Genomic DNA, 23638 nt, shown 5'->3' with positions numbered 1-23638 from the left:
AGCAGTTTGGATTGGATTCAGTTGCGCAGTTCTTCTGCTAGTCTCACTTGGTGTCATTCACAGGACTATAACCAGGTGGTGGCTTGACTGGAGCTGCGTGGTCCAAGTTGGGCTCATTCGCACATCTGGTGCTGGTGGTCAGCTGGGGCTGGCTGAACCACTCTCTTCATGTGGTCTCTAATCCTGGAGGAGGTTAGCTCATGTTCTCTCACATGAGAACTCGGAGTAGTTAAGGAGGTAAGGGTCGCTGCATGTACTTGGGCTAGAAATTCTCAGTGTTGAGAACAAAGTATGGCCCTTTTGGAGCTTTTCATATAGAAGCTGTGAACTGAATGATTCCAAGTGCGATATATCTTATGTACAGGGGTTATTTTTCTTCCTTTCTTTTAAAAAATTACCTAATTTGTATAAATAAAAATCTCTTTTTGGTGTATAGTTCTATGAGTTTTGACAACTATCACCACAATCAAGACTCAGAAAGTTGCATCATCTCAAAAAAAGCCCTAACGTTCTTCCTTTTTAGTCAACCCTTCTTCTCACACACAATCCCTGGCAACCACTGATCTGTTTCCATTCCTATAGTTTAGCATTTTTCCAGAATGTCATATAAATGGAATCACAGTATGGAACCTTCCAAGACTGATTCTTTCACTCATTATAATGTATAGATTCACACAAGTGTTGTGTATTAGAGCTCACTCTTTTTTATTTATGAATAATATTTTTCTGTAGGGAGGTACCAGTTTGTTTATCCATCCACCAATTTAAATATATTAGGGTTGTTTCCAGTTTTGTGAAATTATTAAGCTATATAAATATTCATATGCAGATTTTTGTGTGAAAATAAGTCTTCATTTCACTTTGGTAAAATATCTAGGAATGAGGTTACTGGGTCATATGATAAGTATATGTCTAACTTTTTATAAGAAACTGTAAAACTCTTCTCACAGGTGGTCCCACCTTTTTACATCTCTACCATCAATGTCTGAGAGCTCTGGTTGCATCCTTGTCAGCACTTCGTATTATCTTTAAAAAAGTTATTCTAGACGCAGACATAGAGAATGGACTTAAGGACATGGGGAGGGGGAAGGGTAAGCTGGGATGGAATGAGAGAGTGGCATGGACATATATACACTACCAAAATGTAAAATAGATAGCTAGTGGGAAGCAGCTGCATAGCACAGGGAGATCAGCTCAGTGCTTTGTGACCACCTAGAGGGTGGGATGGGGGAGGAGGGAGGCGCAAGAGGGAAGGGATATGGGTATATATGTATACATATAGCTGAGTCACTTTGTTATAAAACAGAAACTAACACACCATTGTAAAGCAATTATACTCCAATAAAGATGTTTAAAAAAAAAAGTTATTCTATTAAGTTTGTAGTGGTATCTCTGTAGTTTTAATATGCATTTCCCTAACAGTTAAGGATGCTGCGCATCTTTTCATGTGCTATTTGCCATTCATATGTCTAATTTGGCAAAATATAGGCCTAAATATCTTGCCCATGTTTTTATTGGGTTGTTTTCTTATGGTGGAATTTTGACAGTTCTATTCATATTCTGAATACAAGTCCTTTGTCAGATATGTGATTAACACATTTTTTTTTCATTCTTTTAACACCATCTTTTGTAAAGCAGAGTCTTAAATTTTGATGAAGTACAATTTATCAATTTTTGCTTCTATGGACTGAACTTTTTGTTGTATCTGAGAATTCTTTGCCTAACCCAAGATCATGAAGACTTTTTTCTTATGTTTTCTTTTAGAAGTGTTATAGTTTTATTTATTTTTGGCCATACCATGCAGCTTGCGGGATCTTAGTTCCCCGACCAGGGATCGAACCCAGGCCCTGGCAGTGAAAGTGCTGAGTCCTAACCACTGGATTGCCAGGGAATTCCTAGTTTTATGTTTTAATTTAGGTCTATGATCCATTTGGAATTTTTGTTTAAGGTGTGAGGGATGAGTCAAGGTTCATTTGCATTTAGATATGTAATTATTCTAGGACTATTTGTTTATAAAGATCATCCTTTCTTCATTAAATAGCCTCTACACCTTCTTAAAAAATCGATTCAACATATTTTTTGTGAAACAGTTTCCAATGATCATGTTCCTACCCTTTTGCCAACGGCACACTATCTTGATTACTGTAGCTTTACAGTAATTCTTTTTTTTTTTTTTTTTTTTGCGGTACGCTGGCCTCTCACTGCTGTGGCCTCTCCCACTGCGGAGCACAGGCTCCGGACGCGCAGGCTCAGCGGCCATGGCTCACGGGCCCAGCGGCTCCGCGGCATGTGGGATCTTCCCGGACCGGGGCACGAATCCGTGTCCCCTGCATCGGCAGGCGGATTCTCAACCACTGCGCCACCAGGGAAGCCCTACAGTAATCCTTGAAATCAAGAGGTATAAGTCCAACTTTATTCCTCTTAAAATCGTTTGGACCAATCTAGTTTCTTTGCCTTTTAGTATAAGTTTTAGAATCAGCTTGTTGTTATCTATAGAAAAATTCTCCTGGGTTTTGATTTGGATTTTGTTGAATCTATAAATCAATTCAGGGAGAAGTGACATCTTGAGAATACTGAGTCTTCCAATCGAGAAAGAAGTATATCCCTCCATTTATTTGTTGTCTTTCTTTTACAATGCTTTTGTAGTTTTCAGCATACAGAGCCTGCACATATTTCGTTAGATTAATAGCTAAGTATTTAATTTTTTGGTGTTACTCTAAATGGTACTGTTTGAAAAATTCTGAACCCCAATTGTTCGTTGGTATTATATAGAAATATAATTTTTATATATTGATCTTGTATTCCAAGATTTTGCTAATATCGCTTATTCATTTCTAAAAGCCTTTTTTTGGTTGTTGATTCCTTGCAATTTTATATGTAGAAATCATGTTATCTGTGACTAGAGACAGTTTCAGTTCATGTTGTCCAATCTGGATACCTTTTATTTATTTTTCTTGTATTATTGTACTCACTGGGTGGACTGTCTAGAACAATGATGAGTTGAAATGGTAAGAGTGGACATCCTTGTCTTGCTCCCAGTTTTAAAGGAATAACATTCCACCTTTCACTAATAAGTATGATGTTGGCTATAGTTTTTTTTATCATTATTATTTTTAAAATGCTCTTTATCAAACTGAGGAAATTTCCTTCAATCCCTGGTTTGCTGAAGTAGTTTTATTTTTGTTTTTGAAACTCGAAAGGATGTTGAATTTTTTCAAATGATTTTTCCATTTATTTGATTAATATGGTGAATTGATAGATTTTCCATTTTTGGACCAGCCTTGCATATACCCGCTTGATCATATGTATTATGTTTTTCAAAACAATTTTGTCTAGTTTTGGTATTAATGCTGGCATCAAAAAATGAGCTGAGTATTCTCTTTTCTCCTATAGACTGGAAAATGTGTGTAGAATTGGTATTATTTCTTCCTTAAATATTTGGTAGAATTCACCCTATAGGCCTGAAGATTTCTTTGCTGGAAGGTTTTAAACTATGAATTCAGTTTCTTTAATTGAATTTAGATGTAGGACAATTCAGGTTATCTATTTTTTTCTTGAGAGTGTTTTGGTAGTGTCTTTCAAGGAATTGGTTCATTTTTTCTGAGTCTTCAATAAATAGTCTTCTGACCCAGGGCCTGGGACAGAGTGGAAACTGATGGATGTTGGTGGAATGAATGGATGGCTGAATGCCTAAGCATAGCATTGGGGAAGGAGGAAGCAATATTCTCTGTTTCCCAGAGGAAAACTGTCACTCTCAGAAACACAAAAGGACCATCACAATTAACTGTACATGTACTACATTCCAGGCTCTATGTGAAGAGCCAGGATTACATGAATCATCTCGTCTTATTGCTCCCAAGAATCTTATGAGGAAGGTATACTATCTCCATTTTATAATCAAGAAAAGCAACACTTTAGTTTTCACATACATTTAAAGAAGTCACACACGAAGCTAGTAAGTGAAGCTTACATCCAAATCCATGTTCATTTCTGAAACGTCTTTAAAAAACCTTCTTAGTGGTTCTGCAGCTCCAGTGATATATATTTGTGTATATTCATATTCTCTCTCCCCTCACTCCATCCTTTCCTGTGTCTGTGGGTTAGAAGTCTGGACCTGGCTTAGCTGGGGCTTTTGCAAAGTTGCGATCAAGGTGTTGGCTTGATCAAGTCTCATCTGAGACTTGACCTGGAAGGATCCACTTTCAAATCAGGTTGTTTGGAGAATTCACTTCTTGCAGCTCTAGGATTCATAGCAGCCAGCTTCTTCAAAGATACCAGTGGAGGTGGAGGTAGGGAGAAGGAAGGAGTGACTATTGAGCAAATCTACTAGCAAGGTGGAGTCTTATGCAATGTAACATAACTATGGTATTGACATCCCATCACCTTTGCCATATTCTATTGGTTACCACGATTCCCATTTCCTGGTATTCACACACTGTGTAAACCCTGTATCTTGAGGGTGGGTTGCAACTGTAACTTGTTTGTAACCAATAGTGACTTGCAACCATATAGGTCCCTTTACTCTCCCCTCCATGTTATAGTTGTCATATATATTACATCTACCTAACATTGAAAACCCCAACAAGCATTATAATTTTGGCTTTCAATTGTTATAAACATATTAAAGAATGTGAGAAAAGTAGTCTATTATTACCTAGGTAACTCCCACCTATTGCTCTTTTTCCTGTGGTATCATTTGTCTTCAACTTGAAGAACTTCTACTGAATCTATCCACCGGATCTTTTTAATTTCAGATTTTTTATTTTGAAAATTTCTGCTTGGTATAATTTTTGTTTCTTTGTAGAGAACATCTATCCTACTGTTGGTTTCAAGAATATTTATCACCACTTAATGGAGCATAGCTCTTCAAAATCTTTGTTAATTTCAATATCTTGGTTATTTTAGTGTTGGCATCTGTTGTCTTTTCCCTTAAGAAGTGGTCTCATTTTTTTGCCTCTTTGTTTACCAAGTAATTTTGAATTGTATCTTGGATATTTTAATTTGAATATTATGTCATGAGCCTCTGGGTCCTATTAAAATCCTCCAGAGATTTTTTTTTAATCAGGCAATCATCCTGATTAGATTGAACTAATTTTGCCTTACTTTCTCTGGGAAGTGTTCCAATATCAGTTCAGTTTCAAAACCTTTGGTATGTTGCTTTGAGGCTCTCTTACGCATGTATATCTCAGGAATTAGCCTGGGACTTAGGCAGTGGTTTCTTTAGTTTAGTTCTCTGCTATTACTATTATTCTGGTGGCTGAACTGGTTCAGTTTGCTTTGTGATCAGGAACAAATTATCAACTTTCCTGCATTTTAGATTCCCTTGTTATAGGAGTAGGGAATGACAGATGAACAGAGTTAGAAGGAAACATGAAGAAACTTCAGATAGTCACACTGTCTTCTGTAGAGTAATATATTTTCTTTCAAAAGCAGAATGATGATGGAAGAGTAAACTGGAAGAGTAAATGAGAGAGGAAATAGGACTTTCTAAGAAAAACTACAAAAAAGGCGAAAATCCATTTTGACACATACTGCTGAAGCTTTCAAGTACAAGCAGGAAAATTGTTCATGTTGAAAATAAAGAACTATCCTCTTCAACATTGGTTCAATCAAGCTTTCCCACCCACAATTTCTAGGCCAAGAACCCACCACAGAAGGGAGAAGAGAGAGGTTGAAGAAAAATCTACATATTGCATAAAATAAAATGATAAAACTATTATACTTTCATGTATCTTGGTAATTTATTATTTTCAAAAGGAAGATATTACTTTTAAAGAAAATTATCTCTATCTTCCTGATCCTGATTACAAAGTCACTTACTTGGATACCAGAATTAAACATTGCAGCATACAATTTCATTATCTTATCAGAATGAAAAAATTCACTAGAAAACCATAGTATATGGCTGTGAGGGTAACTCAAAGATATATGCATTCCCATGCACTGATATAAGTTGAAAACATATGGTCCTTTTTAAATGGAGTTTTTATTTCCCAGGGCTTCAGTTTAATACATTTACCTCTATACAATCTCCACAGCAGATTCTCCAGTTCTCATAAATTCTAGCAATTCCAAAAAAGCCTCACAAGATTTTGTTAAAATCTGATTTGACCAATTTATGAAATGTAAGTTATTTTAATTACCCAGCTAAAAACCAGAGACATGAAAAGTACTAGGAGAAGTCCTTTCCCAGCGGAAATACTCTATGCCACACTTTTTGGTTATTGGAAATAAGTGAAATTTATCATTTTCCATGTTTTCCCTCAAGTTGTCTCTTCGCTGGCTCAAAGTCAACCCATAACCTCCTTTTGTAAAAAACATTAATTTATAAGGATGGTAAAAGGCTACATAATCACCATTTCACAAATACAACACAGTATGAGACTAATCACTTAGAATTCCTTAAAAATACTAATTCTTCAGCCCCACACAAGAGCTACTGAACCAAAATCTCAGGGACATTTTTTCATAAACTTTATTTTCTTGAAAAACAGGCTTCTAAATTGATCGTCATTCAAATTGGGAATCAACTAAGAATCATAAGATACGGCTTATATTCTACTCCTGGTTCTAATTACATCAATGTTTGGCTTCTTTGGTCTCTTCATCTGAAAAAATGAAGGGGTTAGCAATGGAGTCTTAAGGTCCTCTTAGCTCCAACACCTTATAAAGATGTATCTTTATAAGAAGAGGAGAGTAGATCACAAACACACACAGAAGAAAGACTACGTGAGACAGGGAGAAGATGACCGTCAACAAAGCCAACAAGAAAGGCCTCAGAAGAAATCAACTCTACTGACACATCAATCTTGGACTTTTAGCCTCTGCAACTGAAGAAATATATTTCTGTTGTTTAAGCCACTCAGTCTGTGGTATTTATTATGGCAGCCCTAGCAAACTCATTCAATGAGTTATCAAGGATGCCTAAAAATATGCAGACTCCTAAGCTGCCCTCAGACTGAGTGAATTAATTTCTGGGGGTTGGTCCAGAAATCTGCTCTTTTAAAACACATCACAATAAAGTTTACTACACACAATAAAGTTTGTGAAATACTTCTCTGAAATTACTGTAATATCAACTGTTAACTGATGCATAGATTACAAAAGATCGACCTATCTATCTCTTATTCTCAAGGGCCTCACAATTAAGTTAGTCCAGATATAGATAAGCAACAAGAAACTCAAGAGCTCCAATCTGTTACCATCTCAAATGTCAAGAATGAATTCTTGCAATCTAAAAGAAATGCAGTTCTTAATATAGGACGCTTAAAAAAATGGACTCTTGAAGATAGTGAGGCAAAGTGGTTGACTGCAATAAAGTGAAAGGAATGGACAAGGAGAAAGAAATCAAAGCCCAGGGCCTGACCAAGGTGGAGAGTCTAATAGAAGGCCACCAACACATTGAGCTGGGAGAAACAACAGGAAAAGAGCCACAAAAACTGCAGACATTGAAATTGACAAAACCATAAAATGGCCCTCATAGTTTAAATAGATGTTAGACAATATCTGCAGAGGATGGGAAACTATAAAAAGTGTTCCAGTAGTTTTAAAAAAGAGAACCAAACAGAACTTCTAGGACTGAAAAATACAACCAAAATTAAAAACAAAATGGATGGATTTAATAGTAAGTATGTATGAAACAGATGAAGAGAAGTAAAGTAGAATATGTGTCAGAAGAAATTATACAGTATAAATCCTCAAAAGACAAAAACAATCGGAAAATACAGAAGAGAGGGTGATAAATATGGAAGGCAGAGTAAGTCTGCCACGTGTAATGAGAATCCTCATATAAGAAAAGAGAAGGGGGATATAGGCAATATGTGAAGGAGTAATGAACTAACAAAAGGCACAAATCTAGATTCAAAGAGCTGAACAAATCCTAAACAGGATTAACAAAAGAAATCCATACCCAGACACATAATTATACCACATACAATGAAAGCAGATATTTGTTTTAAAGATGCAATATTTAGCTTGACAGTTGACGCAAGAGCCAAAGAGGAAGTTTTAAGAGAGTAGAAAAATATTTCCAACATGTTGAAAGATAATAAAGGCCAAATTAGAATTTTACATTCAGCAAACATACCTCTGCAGAATGAGAGCAAAATAAAGATATTTTCAGACAAAGAAATCATGAGCAAGTATGCTACCAGTGGACTGTCACAAAATGAAATTCTAGAGGAAATATTTCAGGTAGAAAGAAATTGATCCCAGATGGTAAGCCTGAGGGACAAACGAGAATAAAGAGTAAAGAAAGTGATATATATGTGTGTATAAATATAAACATTGACTATATAATAAAACAATAAAGTCTATAGAATTAAAAGATGTTGAAGTACTTGACAATGGAATTAAAATACAAAAATAAAATACATGACCATAGTATGCAAGCTGCTAGTTAGATAGTTGTTCTAGTTATTATGTCTGGGTAACAAATAATCCCCAAACTAAGTTGCATGAACAATCCATGTTCACAGATTCTGTGGGGCAGGAATTCAGCTGGGCACAGCAGGGAGGGCTTGTCTCTGCTCCATGAAGTCTGGGGCCTGGAATCACTTGAAAACTTGCTTACTCATATGTCTGACACCTGATGCTGACTGTAGGTTAGGGGTCTCAGTTTCTCTCCTGGGGGCTAGTTTTGGCTTCCTCACAACATGGTGTCTTGATTACAAGGGTGAGCTTTCCAAGAGGGAAAGAGCAAGCAAAAGAGACTGAGAGCCAGCCATGCAGATGCCATATAATCTTTTATGATCTAACCTTGAAGTTGTACAATTACATATGCTGCATTCTGTTGTATTAGTTGAGGTAGTCATAAATTCTTGTTTCAAAGTAAGTGGAAACATTCTGTTGCTTGATGGTGGTTGGGGGGTGGCAAGCTTCTAGAAAAGCATGTGAGACTACACATATCGCTGTGGCTATCTTTGGAAATTATAATCTCCCAAAATGTAAAGATAATGATTAACTTTAGTCTGACTTAATCTGAATATGCATGTTGTAATATAGGGTAATCATCAAAAGATAAAAGCCACTAAAGTAGTAAAGAAAAAAATGTGTATAGTTCAGGAAAAGAGAAACCATATTATTTATATTAAGAAAGAATTTAACATAAGGAATTGGTTAAACAGGTTTTGTGAGAAGTCAAAATGTCGGCAAGGGACACAACTATTAAAGGGAAGAAAGTAGGATTATTAGAACCTGGAAACCTAGAACAGACACCCTGCAGAGAGCCAGAAAAAAGGTAGAGCCTGGGAACCAACCACAACTACTGGGAGAAAAGCCATTGCTGAGGTGATGCTGGTGATCAGGAAGCAAATGGCAATGGTCAAAGTCTCTTCTCCTGTTCTCCAGCTTTCCAGTCTCCTTCTAGTGCCCCCTATTTGTGGAACCTAAAGCAAGCTAGATGGTGAAGGAGAAATATAGTTTGCAAAGTTCCAGAATACAGAAGGGTGTCTAGAATTGAGAGACAGTTAATAATTGGCATAAATGGAATTAAAAAACAAAAGTAAATACAAATTTTAAAAGGCAAGAAAATAGAGAAAAAGAATCATAGAACAAGCTGGACAAAAAACAAACCCCCATAAAATAAAATGGCAGACATAAATCTATTAGTCATTATATTAAATATAAATGGCTTTACTGTTCCAGTTAAAAGACAAAGAATATCAAATTGGATTTAAAAAAAAAACCCAAATCCAAACTCTATGTCGGTAATGAAGGAACACTCTCCTAAAAAGCCCAAGAGTTGAAGAGGAACAACCCCTAATGAAAAATGGAAAATAAAGGCTGAAAATGAATGAGGTAAGCATCTACCACAAGAAATTAGAAACAAGAACAATAAAAAACTCCAAACAAAATAGAAAAAATAAGTAATATTGATAAAAGCAGAAATTAATGAAACAGAAAACATAGAGAGAGGATTAATAAAACCAAAATTTGGATCTTAGAAAAAACAAATCACTGTCCCTATTTAAAGATTATGTAGACTATCCAAAAGAATTTGCAAATAACTTACAAGCATCATTAGAGTTTAGTAAGTTTCCAGATACAGAAGCAATACATAGATATCAATTACACTGTACACATAATCAACAGGAAATAAAGTGGGCTGAGTAATTTGGATTCAACATTCTCACTTGAGAATATTTAGAAATATTTCAAATATATTTGAAAAAGTATTGAATGATATTAGAAAGCTAAGTTAGTGAATAATTATCTAGTTAATATGAGAGAAAATAGAAATTCATAAAGGAAATGAATTCTTCATTTGTGACCACTTGTACCCTGGGAGATTTTGCAGATTTTTAAGAGGCTACTGAGAAGCTGAGCAGAGCTAAGGGACTTGAGATTCAAAGGTAGAATGTAGTGCCAGCCAAGAGGTGGGGGCACTAGCTCTGGTAACCCAAAGCCACACTTAGTAAGCCTGAAGAGTTTTTGAAGTAAGGATTAACAGGAAGTAAGGGCACTAGTACAGTTAGCTCAGCTCTGAGTCACATGGATGACTCAGAAAATCTCAGTTTCTGAAACTGGGTCAAAATGTTCCTGAATTACTAGTGCCCAAGTGCCTAGTAGAGCATATAAAAAAACTCTGTGGAGGATGAAAATATCTTATTGGGCATCAAATTGCAGTTGATCTTTGAACAACATGGGAATTAGGGCACCAACCCTCTGCACAGTTGAAAATCTGCTTATGACTTTACAGTCAGTCCTCCATAACCGAAGTTCCATTTCCACAAATCATATAATACTGTAGTATGTAGTATTTAGTGAAAAAAAATCCACACATAAGTGGAACCAGGCAGTTCAAATTTGTGTTGTTCAAGGGTCAACTATATTTCTACAAGCAAGCTTTCAAATACAATATTGGCATACAATTAAAGGTAACCACACATACAAGGATACAAGATAAATAAGAATTAGCAGAAACAAAAATATAAAAAGAGACCCCAGGAGAGCTTCAGATTTGGGAAATATTAAACACAGACTATAAAATAATCATGCTTTTCATGTCCAGGTAGATAAAAGATATAAAATTTCAGCAGGACAATTAGAAACTGCCAAGTGATAGATTTGCATGTTTGAAATTAGAAATCTGAGAACTGAAAATACAAAGGGCTAAAAATAACCAAGACACTTTTACAGAACAATAAGTTGGGAGGACTTGTTCTGCCAAATATCAGAAACGATATATCAGCTATCGTGATGAAGAAGTATACCATCAAAGGGATAGAAAAGAAGGAACAAGAAATCCAGCAAGAGGCGTATACATATATGGATACGACATATGACTTTGGTGGCACTGCAGAAAAGAATAGACTTCAGTAAATGGTGGTGAGACACTTCCTAGCATACACAAAATTAATTCCTCTTGAATTAAAAACTTAAAATGGGAAAGTCAAAATTAAAGCTTTCGAAGACAATATAGAGGGGTATCTTCATGACTTTGTGGCTCTAGAGAACAATTTTTTAAAAACTCACAAAAAAATCTAGCCTTAAAACAAAAAATTGACACTTCTCAGTACCTGGCCATTAACAAATTCTTTTTATCAAAGAGCATCATAAAGAGAGGGAAAGGCAAGCCAGAGTGGTAAAAAATACTTGCAATTATATAGCCAACTAAGAACAGTATTTATAAAGATCTTTTATGAATCAAGGAGGAAAATAAATCTTCCAACACAACCAAAAAATGGACAAAAGAATTGAAAAGTCACTTCACAAAAAAGAAAGTGGCCAACAAACATATAAAAAGGTGCTTAATTTCAAGAGTAATTAGGGAAATGCAGAGTAAAACTTCAATGAGATATAACTGTACATCCAACAGATTGGCAAAATTAAAACAAAAAAATCTGTTAACACCAGAGATGAGCAAAGTGGGAAAACACGACATCTCTATTGCTCAGGAAAAACTTTGTTATTATCTAATAAAATTTAAGACGTGAATATCCTATGACCAAGGAATTCCATTCCTAGGCACATATACCTTAGTTACACTAGGCAATACATAAAATAATGTTCATTGTGGAACTGTGATTACCCACCCCCCAAACATCCCAATTGTCCACAGTCAATAGAATGAATGAATAAATAGTTGTATATTAACACAAAGGTAAAATTATACATCAATGACGATGAATGAAATATTGTTACAAGCAACCACATGGATGAATCCCATGTTGAATGAAAGACGCAGCCACAAATGAATGTATTGATTCTATTTACATAAAGTTCAAAAACAACAAAAGTAAACTGTATATATTGTTTAGGTACACACATAGGTGGTAACACTATAAATAAAAACAAAGACACAGTTACCACAAAAGGTAGAAAAGTGCTAACCGCTAGAGGGTATGTGTGGGGAAGCTGGTTGTGATTGGGAAGGGACCGCAAGGGGAGTTTCTGGGCTGCTGTCAATGTTCTACTGATTTGAGAGCTAGTTATACAAGTAGTTACTTTAAAATTATTCCTTAAACTGTGTATTTGTATTTTATATACTCTTTTGAATATATATATATATACACACACACATACATATACGTATATATATATATGAATATATATTTCTTAAATAAACACAGCTAAGACAAGGCAAGACAAAAATGAACATATTACCTACTGATTACTTCCTGTGACCCCCAAGATTGCAACTTCCTGATTTATGTTTTGAATTTGTTAAAAGTAAAATAGTTAAGCCCATACCTAATGAATTGTATACTAAATGGTTATATATTTACAATCACAATGAGTTTTTGATAATATTCATTGCAGTTGAAAGGATTATTAGGTCAAGAGAATATTTTCCCTCAAGATCTCAAGAGAACAATTTTCTTTCTGTCTTCATTTTACTAATTATAAAATAGTGGACTCTAAACACTGCTGACGTTTTTTGTCTTGTCACTGGCACCACCAGGGAGTGCCATGATACATAAAAAATAAAAATAAAGATACACATCTATATCCAAGTTCTTTGGGACAGTTTAGAGGAACTTATAGATGTGTAACATACTGCTCTGAACTCTAAAAAGGAATGGACTTTGGAAATCCCCAACCAACAGCCTGGGATTTACCAGATCTTCTAGGTTTTACAATTTCTCAATTGTTTTAAAAGAATTTCTAGGAGCTAAAAGCACTTCGAAGTAATGTCTCTCCACATCCAGTGAGTGTTCTATCTCCATGATTGCAAAACTTGAAAATGAGGAAACACCAAAGCAACACTACTCACAAAATTAATAATAAAACTGGAATCTCTGGAGTCAACTATGGAACAGAATTTACAAAGATACTGTCAAATTTCTTAATTTACTTTTAATAAGTAAAAAATCACTCAGTGGTACCATACAAAATCAAATCATTAATTTTTGCACCTGGTATTTCAATCACCAGCACTGATCTCATGGTACAGAAATAAAACAGATAATGAAAAAAAACTGTCATTAAATTCACGCTGGCTTTCCAGCCTAGTAGAACTATACAGAAGCAACTAATGGCAATAACCGTTACAGAAAAAAAACCAATGACAAAATGGTTTCAGATTTAATCACAAAATGAACTTAATCCTTACTGATTTTATTTATATCTGCTAAAGCACTGATCTCTATAAATAAGAATTGATAGCATGGTTTTGTTCTAAATTTACTTCTGAAGAGATGTGGAGATTTAGATCAAATATAAGCAAGCTACTAGATCATAGTTGAGAATTATTGAATGGCCACCTGGAAAATATCAGTTATTGTCATAGAGCACACAAAAAAAAGTGGGAACAGACTTCTTATAGGAAAGTGCTTTTACTGCCGCTAGCCTCTAAAGTTTCAAGCCATAGAGCTTTGATATTCCTGGATTCAATTTTAAGTAATATTAATTTTAAACATATTTGCAATATACATGATAGGAGAGGGCAGGATATGATGAACCAAAATTAATTGCTTATTTCAAAGGTAGCCATTTCCTTTAAACTCATCCTGTGCACTTATCCTCACCTCCAACGCAGACTACCCTTTAATCATACAAATTCACCCTCCACTCCTAAATATATTTTCCCAATTGGATGATACTTTTACAAAAGAATGAAACAATACAGCTGGTTGACTAAGTAATTTAAACTATTTGTAAGTGGAATAAAAGGAAAGTTAAGTAGAGAATATAAAAAGAAACCAAATTGGAGTAATACTGATGTGAATCTAGTTTTTAATTTATCAAAGTACCTATTAATGGTTTGAACAGAAAAGCAGAAGAAAAGCAGCCAATTGCTTTAGAATGATAGTCCTGGAAGTAAAAGAAACACTTACTGTTTTCACTGAGTTTACAGTGTTTAGTACACTTTATGTTATTTTAATGAAAGCATTTCTATGAACATATGCAATAGCTCATATCAGAAAACAGAAAGTTTCTATCAATAAAGACCTAAAAAAATAAATTTTTATCTTTGTCAACTCCCTTTCTGGGAATGTAGAATTAAATAATACATTTCCCTTTAAAATAAAATATTAATTTATTATTTTTTTTTCTGTCCATTAGGCTGCTGGAAGAAAAAAAATCAAGACTCAACTAGTGATAATTTTTAAATTTCTACTTTTCATCTACTTCTAAGGACACTCCCTTTACAAAACCTTTTAGTCTTATATACTATGACAATCAGGTTTAGAGTTCCAAATAAATAAAATAGCCACACTAGAAGGCATACTAAAGAATCAAATGACTAGCCATATTTATCTGTTCACATTCATGGATTCTCTAAGTGGGTTGTCAGAGTCCATATGCTATTGTTAACATTTAGTCCCAGTTAACACCTGTCATCTGATGTGCTCATGACTTACAACACTGATGCTATCAGCAAAAGATCCTGATTTTGGGGAGACAGTGATATAACAAACTCTGGTTAAATCAGCAGAGGTAAAATGTCAGTAAACTGTAACTTTTAAAAGTTTTAGAGTAACTACTCTTCATCCACTGCTACCATCCCTCCTCCATTGGTGTTAAATTCAAAGCCTCATCATGAGAGGTGCAGGGAGCCAAACACTGTTTGTATAGAAAAATGGGCCTCAAATACTAAACAAAAAGAAATTCATAAAATGGGATTAAACTTTTTGGATAGTTGCATTTGTTATATTCAATTTCTTGATCTTTTATTTCTTCTGGTCTTAGATACATATTTTTTTCCTTCTTTTCATCCAAAGAGGTTAATACACAATTTTTTGGTAAGCATTATTATAAAACAGCATGCCAGTTCGAAGTTGCTTGAGAGCACATCCACATATGAAGCACTACACATGTGTATACTATGCTTCAAAATGCTTTACAATTCTTCACTGTAGTTTTTTTAACTGATGTTTCCCTTAAATTAAGGCTTCATCAAAGAGAAATCCATAGCATTATGAGCTGACTTTTTAAGCTCCTGAATAAGTGCATTCTTTCCAAAATCAAGTAGTCCTAAATTTAAGACAACTTCTGTTAATCAGTGTCATGACTAAAGTAGTATCTTACTGGAGGTCCAGGTAAATCTTCATCTCCATCAGTATCTGGAGCAAATGACACAGTAAGATCCACATATTTCTTTTCAGTAGAAGGTTTCACAAGTTTATGCATTCTAAGGAAAAATAAGCAAGGAAAAATGATTTGGTAAATTCTGTAAAATGAAAGAGTGATTCGGTGATAATGTTGTCCAAAGAATCTGGCTTGTTTAAATTTATTTTTAAATCAAATAATTCACCTGTTTTCATATAATTATTTTCTTTACTAAAAGCTCTAAAATCAAGACATTCTTTTACCTAACAGTTAATCAATTTTTACCTTTGCTGGTAATGATAAGGAATACAGACCACTTATTTAAAAACAAAAACAAAAAACAAAAACTCCACAGAAAAAAACTTAAAATGTGAGAAATGCTTTTAAAAAATGAATATATCAAATATAGATCCCTGCCCTTGTGAATGAAGCTTATATTGGTGGGAGAGGAGAGACAATAAATAATACAGTAACTGTTAGACAGTGATAAATGCTATGAGAAAGAGGAAAAGTAGAGCAGTGTAAAAGGGATTAGGCATGCTAGGCTGGGGTACCAGACAGGATGCAGTATTAAATAGGGCTCAGAGAGGCCTCTTCAGGAAGTGCAAAGACCAGAGGTGAGAGTTAGTCAGATGGCCATTTCAGAAAGAGTTGGAAGGAGAGGGAAAAACTAGAGCAAAGGTCGCATGTTGGAGACTGGAATGTTCAAGGAAAAGTAAGGAGGCCAGTATAACTGGAATATTGTGAGCAAGGAGAGAGGAGTATGAAAGGAACTTGGAAGGGTAAGTGGGAACTAGATAATTTAGGGCCTTGCAGACCACAGTAAAGACTGGTTGTTTTTCTCCCTCTCTTCCTTTAGGTCTCTGCTCAAATGTCAGCCTTTCACATCAGAGTATGACAGGCAGGGACTTCCCTAGTGGTGCAGTGGTTAAGAATCTGCCTGCCAATGCAGGGGAGACGGGTTCGAGCCCTGGTCCAGGAAGATCCCACATGCCTCGGAGCAACTAAGCCCGTGTGCCACAACTACTGAGCCTGCACTCTAGAGCCCACGAGCCACAACTACTGAGCCCACGAGCCATAACTACTGAAGCCCGCATGCCTAGAGCCCGTGCTCTGCAAGAGAAGCCACTGTAATGAGAAGCACGCGCAGCACAATGAAGAGTAGCCTCCTCTCGCCACAACTAGAGAAAGCCTGCATCCAGCAACAAAGACCCAATGTAGCCAAAAATAAGTATAAAATAAATAAATAAATCTTTAACAACAACAACAAAAAAAGAATATGACAGGCAGAGGGAATACCTAGATTGCCCAATATACTGTAGCAACTTAACACCCCCTTATTCTGCTTTATTTTTCCACAGCACTTATCACCATCTGACATACATATTTAATTGTTATGGAAACTCCTCAAGCAGGGCAGGGACTCTGCTTTGCTCACTGCTGCATCCCTAATGTTTACAAAAGTACCTGGTACATAGCAGGCATTCTTTAAAAAAATCTGTTGAATAAATGAAAATAACAATTTGGCTTTTTTTTTTTTTTTTTTTTTTTTTTTGTGGTACGCGGGGCTCTCACTGCTGTGGCCTCTCCCGTTGCAGAGCACAGGCTCTGGATGCGCAGGCTCAGTGGCCATGGCCCACGGGCTCAGCCGCTCCGCAGCATGTGGGATCCCGCCGGACCGAGGCACGAACCTGTGTCCCCTGCATCGGCAGGCGGACTTTCAACCACTGTGCCACCAGGGAAGGCCAACAATTCGGCATTTAAAAAAAATACTTCAGTCTCACAAGCCTAGTCCTTATGTGTTTGCATATAAGAGGTGGATCTACTTTTACTTGGTATATTGACCAAATCAGGTTTCTAAGCCTATTAGCTTATAAGCTGACCCTGAATGATAATAAACTCACAAGGGTATTATAATCCTATAAATCTCACTTGATAGGTAGCCTGTGGAGCTTGGCAGATTCACTGTCTTTATTACTGCCATTAGATAGGAGTAAATCACATATTTTTATCTGAACTTCAATAATCTCTATATTTAATTTTCTAGTGTGCATCCAACTTATATTTCAACTTTTGAGACTCTCTTGCATATAATGTTCAATACTTACGTTAACTTCAATCTTTTTGCATGACCAGGCATTACAGGAACATAAAGCATTTTGACTCCCTGTACCACCATTGTTGGCTCAATTCCATACTTCTCCTAAAAGTGAATACCCAAAAGAAACAATCAAAGCTCCACCCAAATATAAAATGCTGGATGACAATGTTTTACAACCAGTAAAAAGAGAGAAAACTCCTGCTAAATAATATTTATAAAAACCTCTAATGAAATTAGGTATAAAACTAACAGACTCGAAGCAACTAACGAATAATTGTCTCACTTTGACTGCATTTATGAAATCCAAGAGGGTGAACTCTTCTTTTCCATGTATAATCCATCTGTCCCAAATTGTAAATGATATTCCATTTCTGTTATAGAAAAATATTCAGAACAAAAACATTTAAATTTTCTTCCCTTTAGTAATAATAAAAAAATCCCAGAAGTCCACTATTTGTGATTTAGCTAGATATTAATGTGAGAATAAAAAAGGAAAATATAACAAAATATTCCATAATTCCATCTTACTTCCCCATCACACCACACAGGTAACCACTTTTATCAGTACCTTGTTTATCTTTCCAGTGTCTTATTATAAATCAGTATGTCTTAGCAAGAGAGTTCCATTTCTCTCTTTAAACAGTTGCATGAGTTTCACTGTGTGGATGTTCCAGTCTCCTATTACTAGACACTTAGGTTGTTCCAATCTTTGGCTATGATAAAAAATGCCAAAATGAATATCCTGTACATATATCATTTGAGATGAGTGCAAATGTATCTGCAAGTTTGAAATATAGTGCTATATTTGCCTTAATATGGGTTATATTATTTTATACTCTCATCAGTAATGTATGAGAGTGCTTTCTCACACTCTTGCCAAGATAATAGTTTTCAAATTTTTGGTTGTTACCAATTTAAAAACTGAAAAATGGATTTGCTTTGTCATACAACTTTTGGAACTAGATTCTTAATCTCATTATCCATTAGTCAGACACTAGAATGGCTTCTAATTCATCTGAATTAGGCAGACATAGATGAAACCATAGAAAGTACAATGCTAAACAGTGTGGCAGATTATGTGTTGTGAGAGTTCTATGGCTGGTTTAGTCAGCAATGCTTCATGCTACATGCAAAAGAATGAAATTGGACTCCTATCTTACACCACACATACAAATTACCTCAGAATAGATTGAAGACTTGAATGTAAGACCTGAAACCATAAAACTCCTAGAAGAAAACTTAGGTGGTAAGCTCCTTGACATTGGCTTTGGTGATGATTTTTTAGATTTGACACCAAAAGCAAAGGCAACAAAAGCAAAAATAAACAAGTGGGACTACATCAAACTAAAAATCTTCTGCACAGCAAAGAAAACCACTAACAAACTGAAAAGGCAACCTACCAACTGGGAGAAAATATTTGCAAATCATATATCTGGTAAGGGGTTAATATCCAAAATATATAACAAACACATACAACTCTACAGCAAAAACCCCAAACAATCCAATAATAAAATAGGCAGAGGACCTGAAGAGACATTTTTCCAAAGCAGACATACAGATGGTCAACAGGTACATGAAAAGATGCTTAATTATCACTATCAGGGAAATACAAATCGAAACCACAATGAGATATCACCGCACACTTGTTAGGATGGCTATCATCAAAAAACAGAAGATAGCAAGTGTTGGCAAGGATATGAAGGAATTGGAACTCTTGTACATTCTTGGTGGGAATGTAAAAATGATACAGCCACTATGGAAAGCAGTATGTAGGTTCTTTAAAAAATTAAAAACAGAACTACCATATGATCTAGCAATTCCACTCCTGGGTATTTATCCAAAGAAAATGCAAGCACTAACTTGAAAAGATATCTGTACTCCCATGTGCACTGCAGCATTATCTGTAATACCTAAGACATGGAATCAATCTAAGTGTCCATTGATGAATGGATAAAGAAAGTGTGGTACTATATATAATGAAGTATTATTCAGCCATAAAAGGAATGAAATCCTGCCATTTGTGACAACATGGATGGACCTTGAAGACGTTACGCTAAGTGAAATAAGTCAGACAGAGAAAGACAGATACCTTATCATCTCATGTATATGTGGAATCTAAAACAAACAAATCCCACAAAAAACTCAACCAATCAACCAGACAAAACCCAAAAAAATCCCAAGCTCATAGATATAGAGAACACTGATAGTGCCAGAAACAGGTGGTGAGGGTGGGCAAATGGATAAAGGGAGTCAAAAGGTACAAACTTCTGGTTGTAATGTGAGTAAATCATGGATATATAATGTGAAGCATGATGACTATAGTTAATAATACTCTACTGCATATCTGAAAGTTGCTGAGTGAGTAAATCTTAAATGTTCTCATCATCAGAAAAAAAATTCTATAACTATGTATGATAATGGATGGTGACTGGGCTTTTTGTGGTAATCATTTCACAGCATATACCAGTGTTGAATCATTGTGTTGTACACTTGAAACTAATTTAATGCTGTATGTCAATTATACAATAAAAAAAGAAAAAAAAAGAAATGCTACATGAAGATGGGGTTTTGACATCATGAAGTGATGGAAGAGTTTATAAATATAGGAGAAAAGGAGAGATAAAGCTCTTATTTTTCCCTTTTAAAAGGTAAAAGAATTATTTCATTCTCATTATGCAAGAGAAACACACCTTCATGCATACCTGATTTCAGTTTTTCTTACTTCAGATGTCTCTGTAAACACTATAATTGGAATGGCTAAGTTAAAGAAACAATTTTTGTAAGCTTCAAATGGATAGTCACCAGCTACTTTGATCATCTCCAATGCAACCTAGATAAAAGAAGGTGATCTGATTATATAAATAGCCTAAAACTATTCATGACTTTAATTGCATCTATATAATTTTCCTGAATTCTTCTCAAGCATTTCTGTGTAGAGAATAAAAGCAGCTATTGGACTGGAGTAATATAAATTTCTTATAAGCCTCTAACTAATTTGACTATGTAATCTTCCTACTTTGAAAGCAGATATCAGAAGTCAAGCAATACAGCAGTCTAAAATCATTTAATAATAGGAACAATAATTACATAGCTTCTAAGAATAACACTACAGTATGGTATAATAACTAGGGCCATCCTAAAGATTCTAAATCATTAAGGAAAGACTAAATTTAAAGAAATCCAAATCACTAACAGAAATTACATTTATTTTAAGACAAAGAACTAAAATCCAATATAATCAAAGAGCAAAGATGAGGGTAGTTCATTTTATTCAAGAAAAATAGAGTATTTGGATTGTATAGAGGATACAAAGATGATGAAGATTATTGCCTGTAAGAAAAGTTATACTCTATCTTGACAGAGCTTATTTTTTTACATTAAAATGTCTGTATTATCTGTAAAAGTTCAAAATACAGATTACTGTATTTTCAGAAATATCTTACAATTTTAAATTATAAGATCAATATGTATCCCTCCTTCTCTAAGATCTCTGAGTGAATGGTTTGGGGTGGTATAACAGGGAAGATAGAAAAGAAGCAATGAATAACAAGCATTTTCAAAGAATCATAATCTCACCAAGCCAGAAACTGCAGCAGTAGATGTTGCTATAGCAGGTATAATTCTACCTGCTATGCGTTTTGTTTTCAAACGGTCGGCTGGTTCAATGCTATACATTTTGGCACGAAGATTTGATGCAGCTGTGATGAAATCTATGTGTCCATTATGATCATCATCTTTTTCAAATGAAAGCGCTGCCATCTGAAGGTCACCTGATGACAACAACCAGAAAAACAAAGTTTCCTAGTAAGTGATAAAGGCTTTACTAGGTAAAAAGCAAGGCAGTGTGAGTTTACTACTTTTAAAGATTCCTTTTTGTTTAGGTTTGCAACTGACTGAAAAATACAATGACAACAACATCCAGGGAACTGAAATTACTGAAGGATATGAAAATGATGGCTTTAAAACCACTAAATTAGAAGTTTTAATATCAAAAAGAAAACCTTTCTAAAAAAACATAAAAATAAGAAAGCCATGTACATCTGCTATTAAGTGGCTTACAATGAAAAAGTCAACACTGGGTACTGTTCAAAAATTGATTTCATAAATACTACTCTGAAACATTTTACCTCTGATAACTAAGAATAGGGTATACTGGTCAAATAAAAATAAGTGTCTTTATGAAAGATTTCTAGATTAGTGGTTCCTCAAATCATTCTGTAGACAGGTGTAGTTTAATCTGTGATGAAATGAGAAAGTAAGAAATGGTAACATGTTTTTTCTAGAATTATAATTATTAACTTAGGATATAAACCTTTTACTTGCAAAATAAATAGTTGGCTAATCTAGGCTTTTCTCCTGAATTTTACTGGTCTTTGTGTAATATCCCAAAAGTTTGGAAACTGCTGATTTATGTAGTAGAAAGGTGCTGAGCAGGTCTGAAAACATGAGCTAATACAGATCTGTTTTTTTTTTTTTTTTTTTTTTTTTGTGGTATGCGGGCCTCCCTCTGCCGCGGCCTCTCCCGTTGCAGAGCACAGGCTCCGGACGCGCAGGCCCAGCGGCCATGGCTCACGGGCCCAGCCGCTCCGCGGCACGTGGGATCCTCCCAGACCGGGGCGCGAACCCGGTTCCCCTGCATCGGCAGGCGGACGCGCAACCGCTGCGCCACCAGGGAAGCCCACAGATCTGTTTTTAAGGAATTAAAAGTTCAGTTTCCCTATATTTAAGACCATTTAGCAAGGGTGTACATAGGTCAGGTTTGTATTCCCTGTAATTATGGAGACTAAGAAGCCAAGAAGAAATCTGTCTATGATTTTTTTTCCTAAAGTGATTTCACTGGATCTCAGGATTAGTCTCCAAAGGACTCCATGTTTTTTTCATTATGCTAGCCATAAGTTAAAAAGGAATCACACAATAGAATCTCAAGAACTAAAACAATCAGAACAGCAAAAACAAAGCAGACTTACATTTCAGCCTTCTACGGTAGGGAAATGGTGGAGAAAGTTACGAATTTAGTCACAGTTAGAGATGAACAGTGACTTTCATATGATCACGGAATCAAGTAATATCATTATTATTGTTGTTGTTATGATTTAATCCCACAACCTTCTGAGTGTACAGCTTAGTGAAAATAAAAATCCCTTTAGTTCAAAACATTTTTATAAAGATTTCCCCTTACTTGTGGTAGCTTCATTAGATGAAATAGCCTTTTCCAGTTGGAAAACAGCATTCCTCTCATCTTCACTGCTAACAGGAACATGGTCTGGTTTCCTTGCAGTTTCATCTGTTTGAACAACCTTTAAATATATGTATGTATATTCATTAATGATATCACATCCTACACCTAAGTTTGACTAACAAATCTGTTTTTATCAAATAAGTCACAAAGAGAACACATTCTATTGGTTTAATTAGATTATTAATCATTAAGGTCCAACGTATTTTACACCTTCTATTGTTAAGTAATATTATGCTATTTACATATTTATTATCTACTGCTTCACACTGACATGTAAACTCTATGAGAACAAGGATCTTTATCTTGTTCACTGAGATAACCTCAATATATCTAAAATAAACTTGCTCATAGTGGGTGTTAAAAATACTTACTGAATAGTTTATAAGATCTAAGTTCATACAACTCTCTCTTAAAATTCCACACTAAAATAAAGTTAATGTTAATCAACAGTTTGTGATTCTGACAAATCAACTTCAAACCAAATTACATACCTCTAACTAGTGCAGAGCTGTTTTCTGTCTCCAAAGAAATTGAAGAAATCCACAAAATATATAATATGGGCATCTTTTAAATATTTATTGACTGCTGAAAAGAAGTTCTATCCCAAAGAATGTCTTCCTCCATATAGTTGCATGCTTAGGGCAGCACACATATAAGTAATTTATCTTTAAGAAATCATGTACCAAAATGTTCATTGCAGCTCTATTTACAATAGCCAGGACATGGAGGCAACCTAAGTGTCCATCATCGGATGAATGGATAAAGAAGATGTGGCACATATATACAATGGAATATTACTCAGC

General features: G+C 35.1%; 2 protein-coding genes across 6 annotated transcripts in view; one reads left to right on the top strand and one right to left on the bottom strand.

The window, feature by feature from the left end:
• Positions 1-5698, top strand: part of STAP1 (signal transducing adaptor family member 1) — a 62514-nt gene extending 56816 nt beyond the window's left edge. The window contains 1 exon segment of the mRNA XM_007108007.1: positions 5637-5698. Coding sequence (XP_007108069.1) covers positions 5637-5698 — 62 coding nt within the window.
• UBA6 (ubiquitin like modifier activating enzyme 6) overlaps positions 1-23638 on the bottom strand; it is a 108000-nt gene that overhangs the window by 4378 nt on the left and 79984 nt on the right. For 2 of the 5 annotated variants that reach the window (XM_028491806.2, XM_024131947.3), the window contains exons 28-33: positions 22776-22893; positions 21173-21366; positions 20299-20426; positions 17880-17967; positions 17604-17698; positions 15475-15577 (exon numbers count right to left, since the gene is read on the bottom strand). In XM_028491806.2, the coding sequence (XP_028347607.1) occupies positions 15475-15577; positions 17604-17698; positions 17880-17967; positions 20299-20426; positions 21173-21366; positions 22776-22893 (726 nt within the window). Of the gene's footprint in view, positions 1-12314; positions 15578-17603; positions 17699-17879; positions 17968-20286; positions 20427-21172; positions 21367-22775; positions 22894-23638 lie in introns of those variants that run through there. The other 3 variants (XM_007108005.4, XM_024131948.2, XM_028491807.2) reach the window with 3 other exon arrangements.

Source organism: Physeter macrocephalus, chromosome 7 (assembly GCF_002837175.3).
Source record: "Physeter macrocephalus isolate SW-GA chromosome 7, ASM283717v5, whole genome shotgun sequence".
Taxonomy (NCBI): Eukaryota; Metazoa; Chordata; class Mammalia; order Artiodactyla; family Physeteridae; genus Physeter; species Physeter macrocephalus.
Note: the sequence above shows the minus strand (reverse complement) of the source record. Positions and strands in the feature narration are given on the sequence as shown.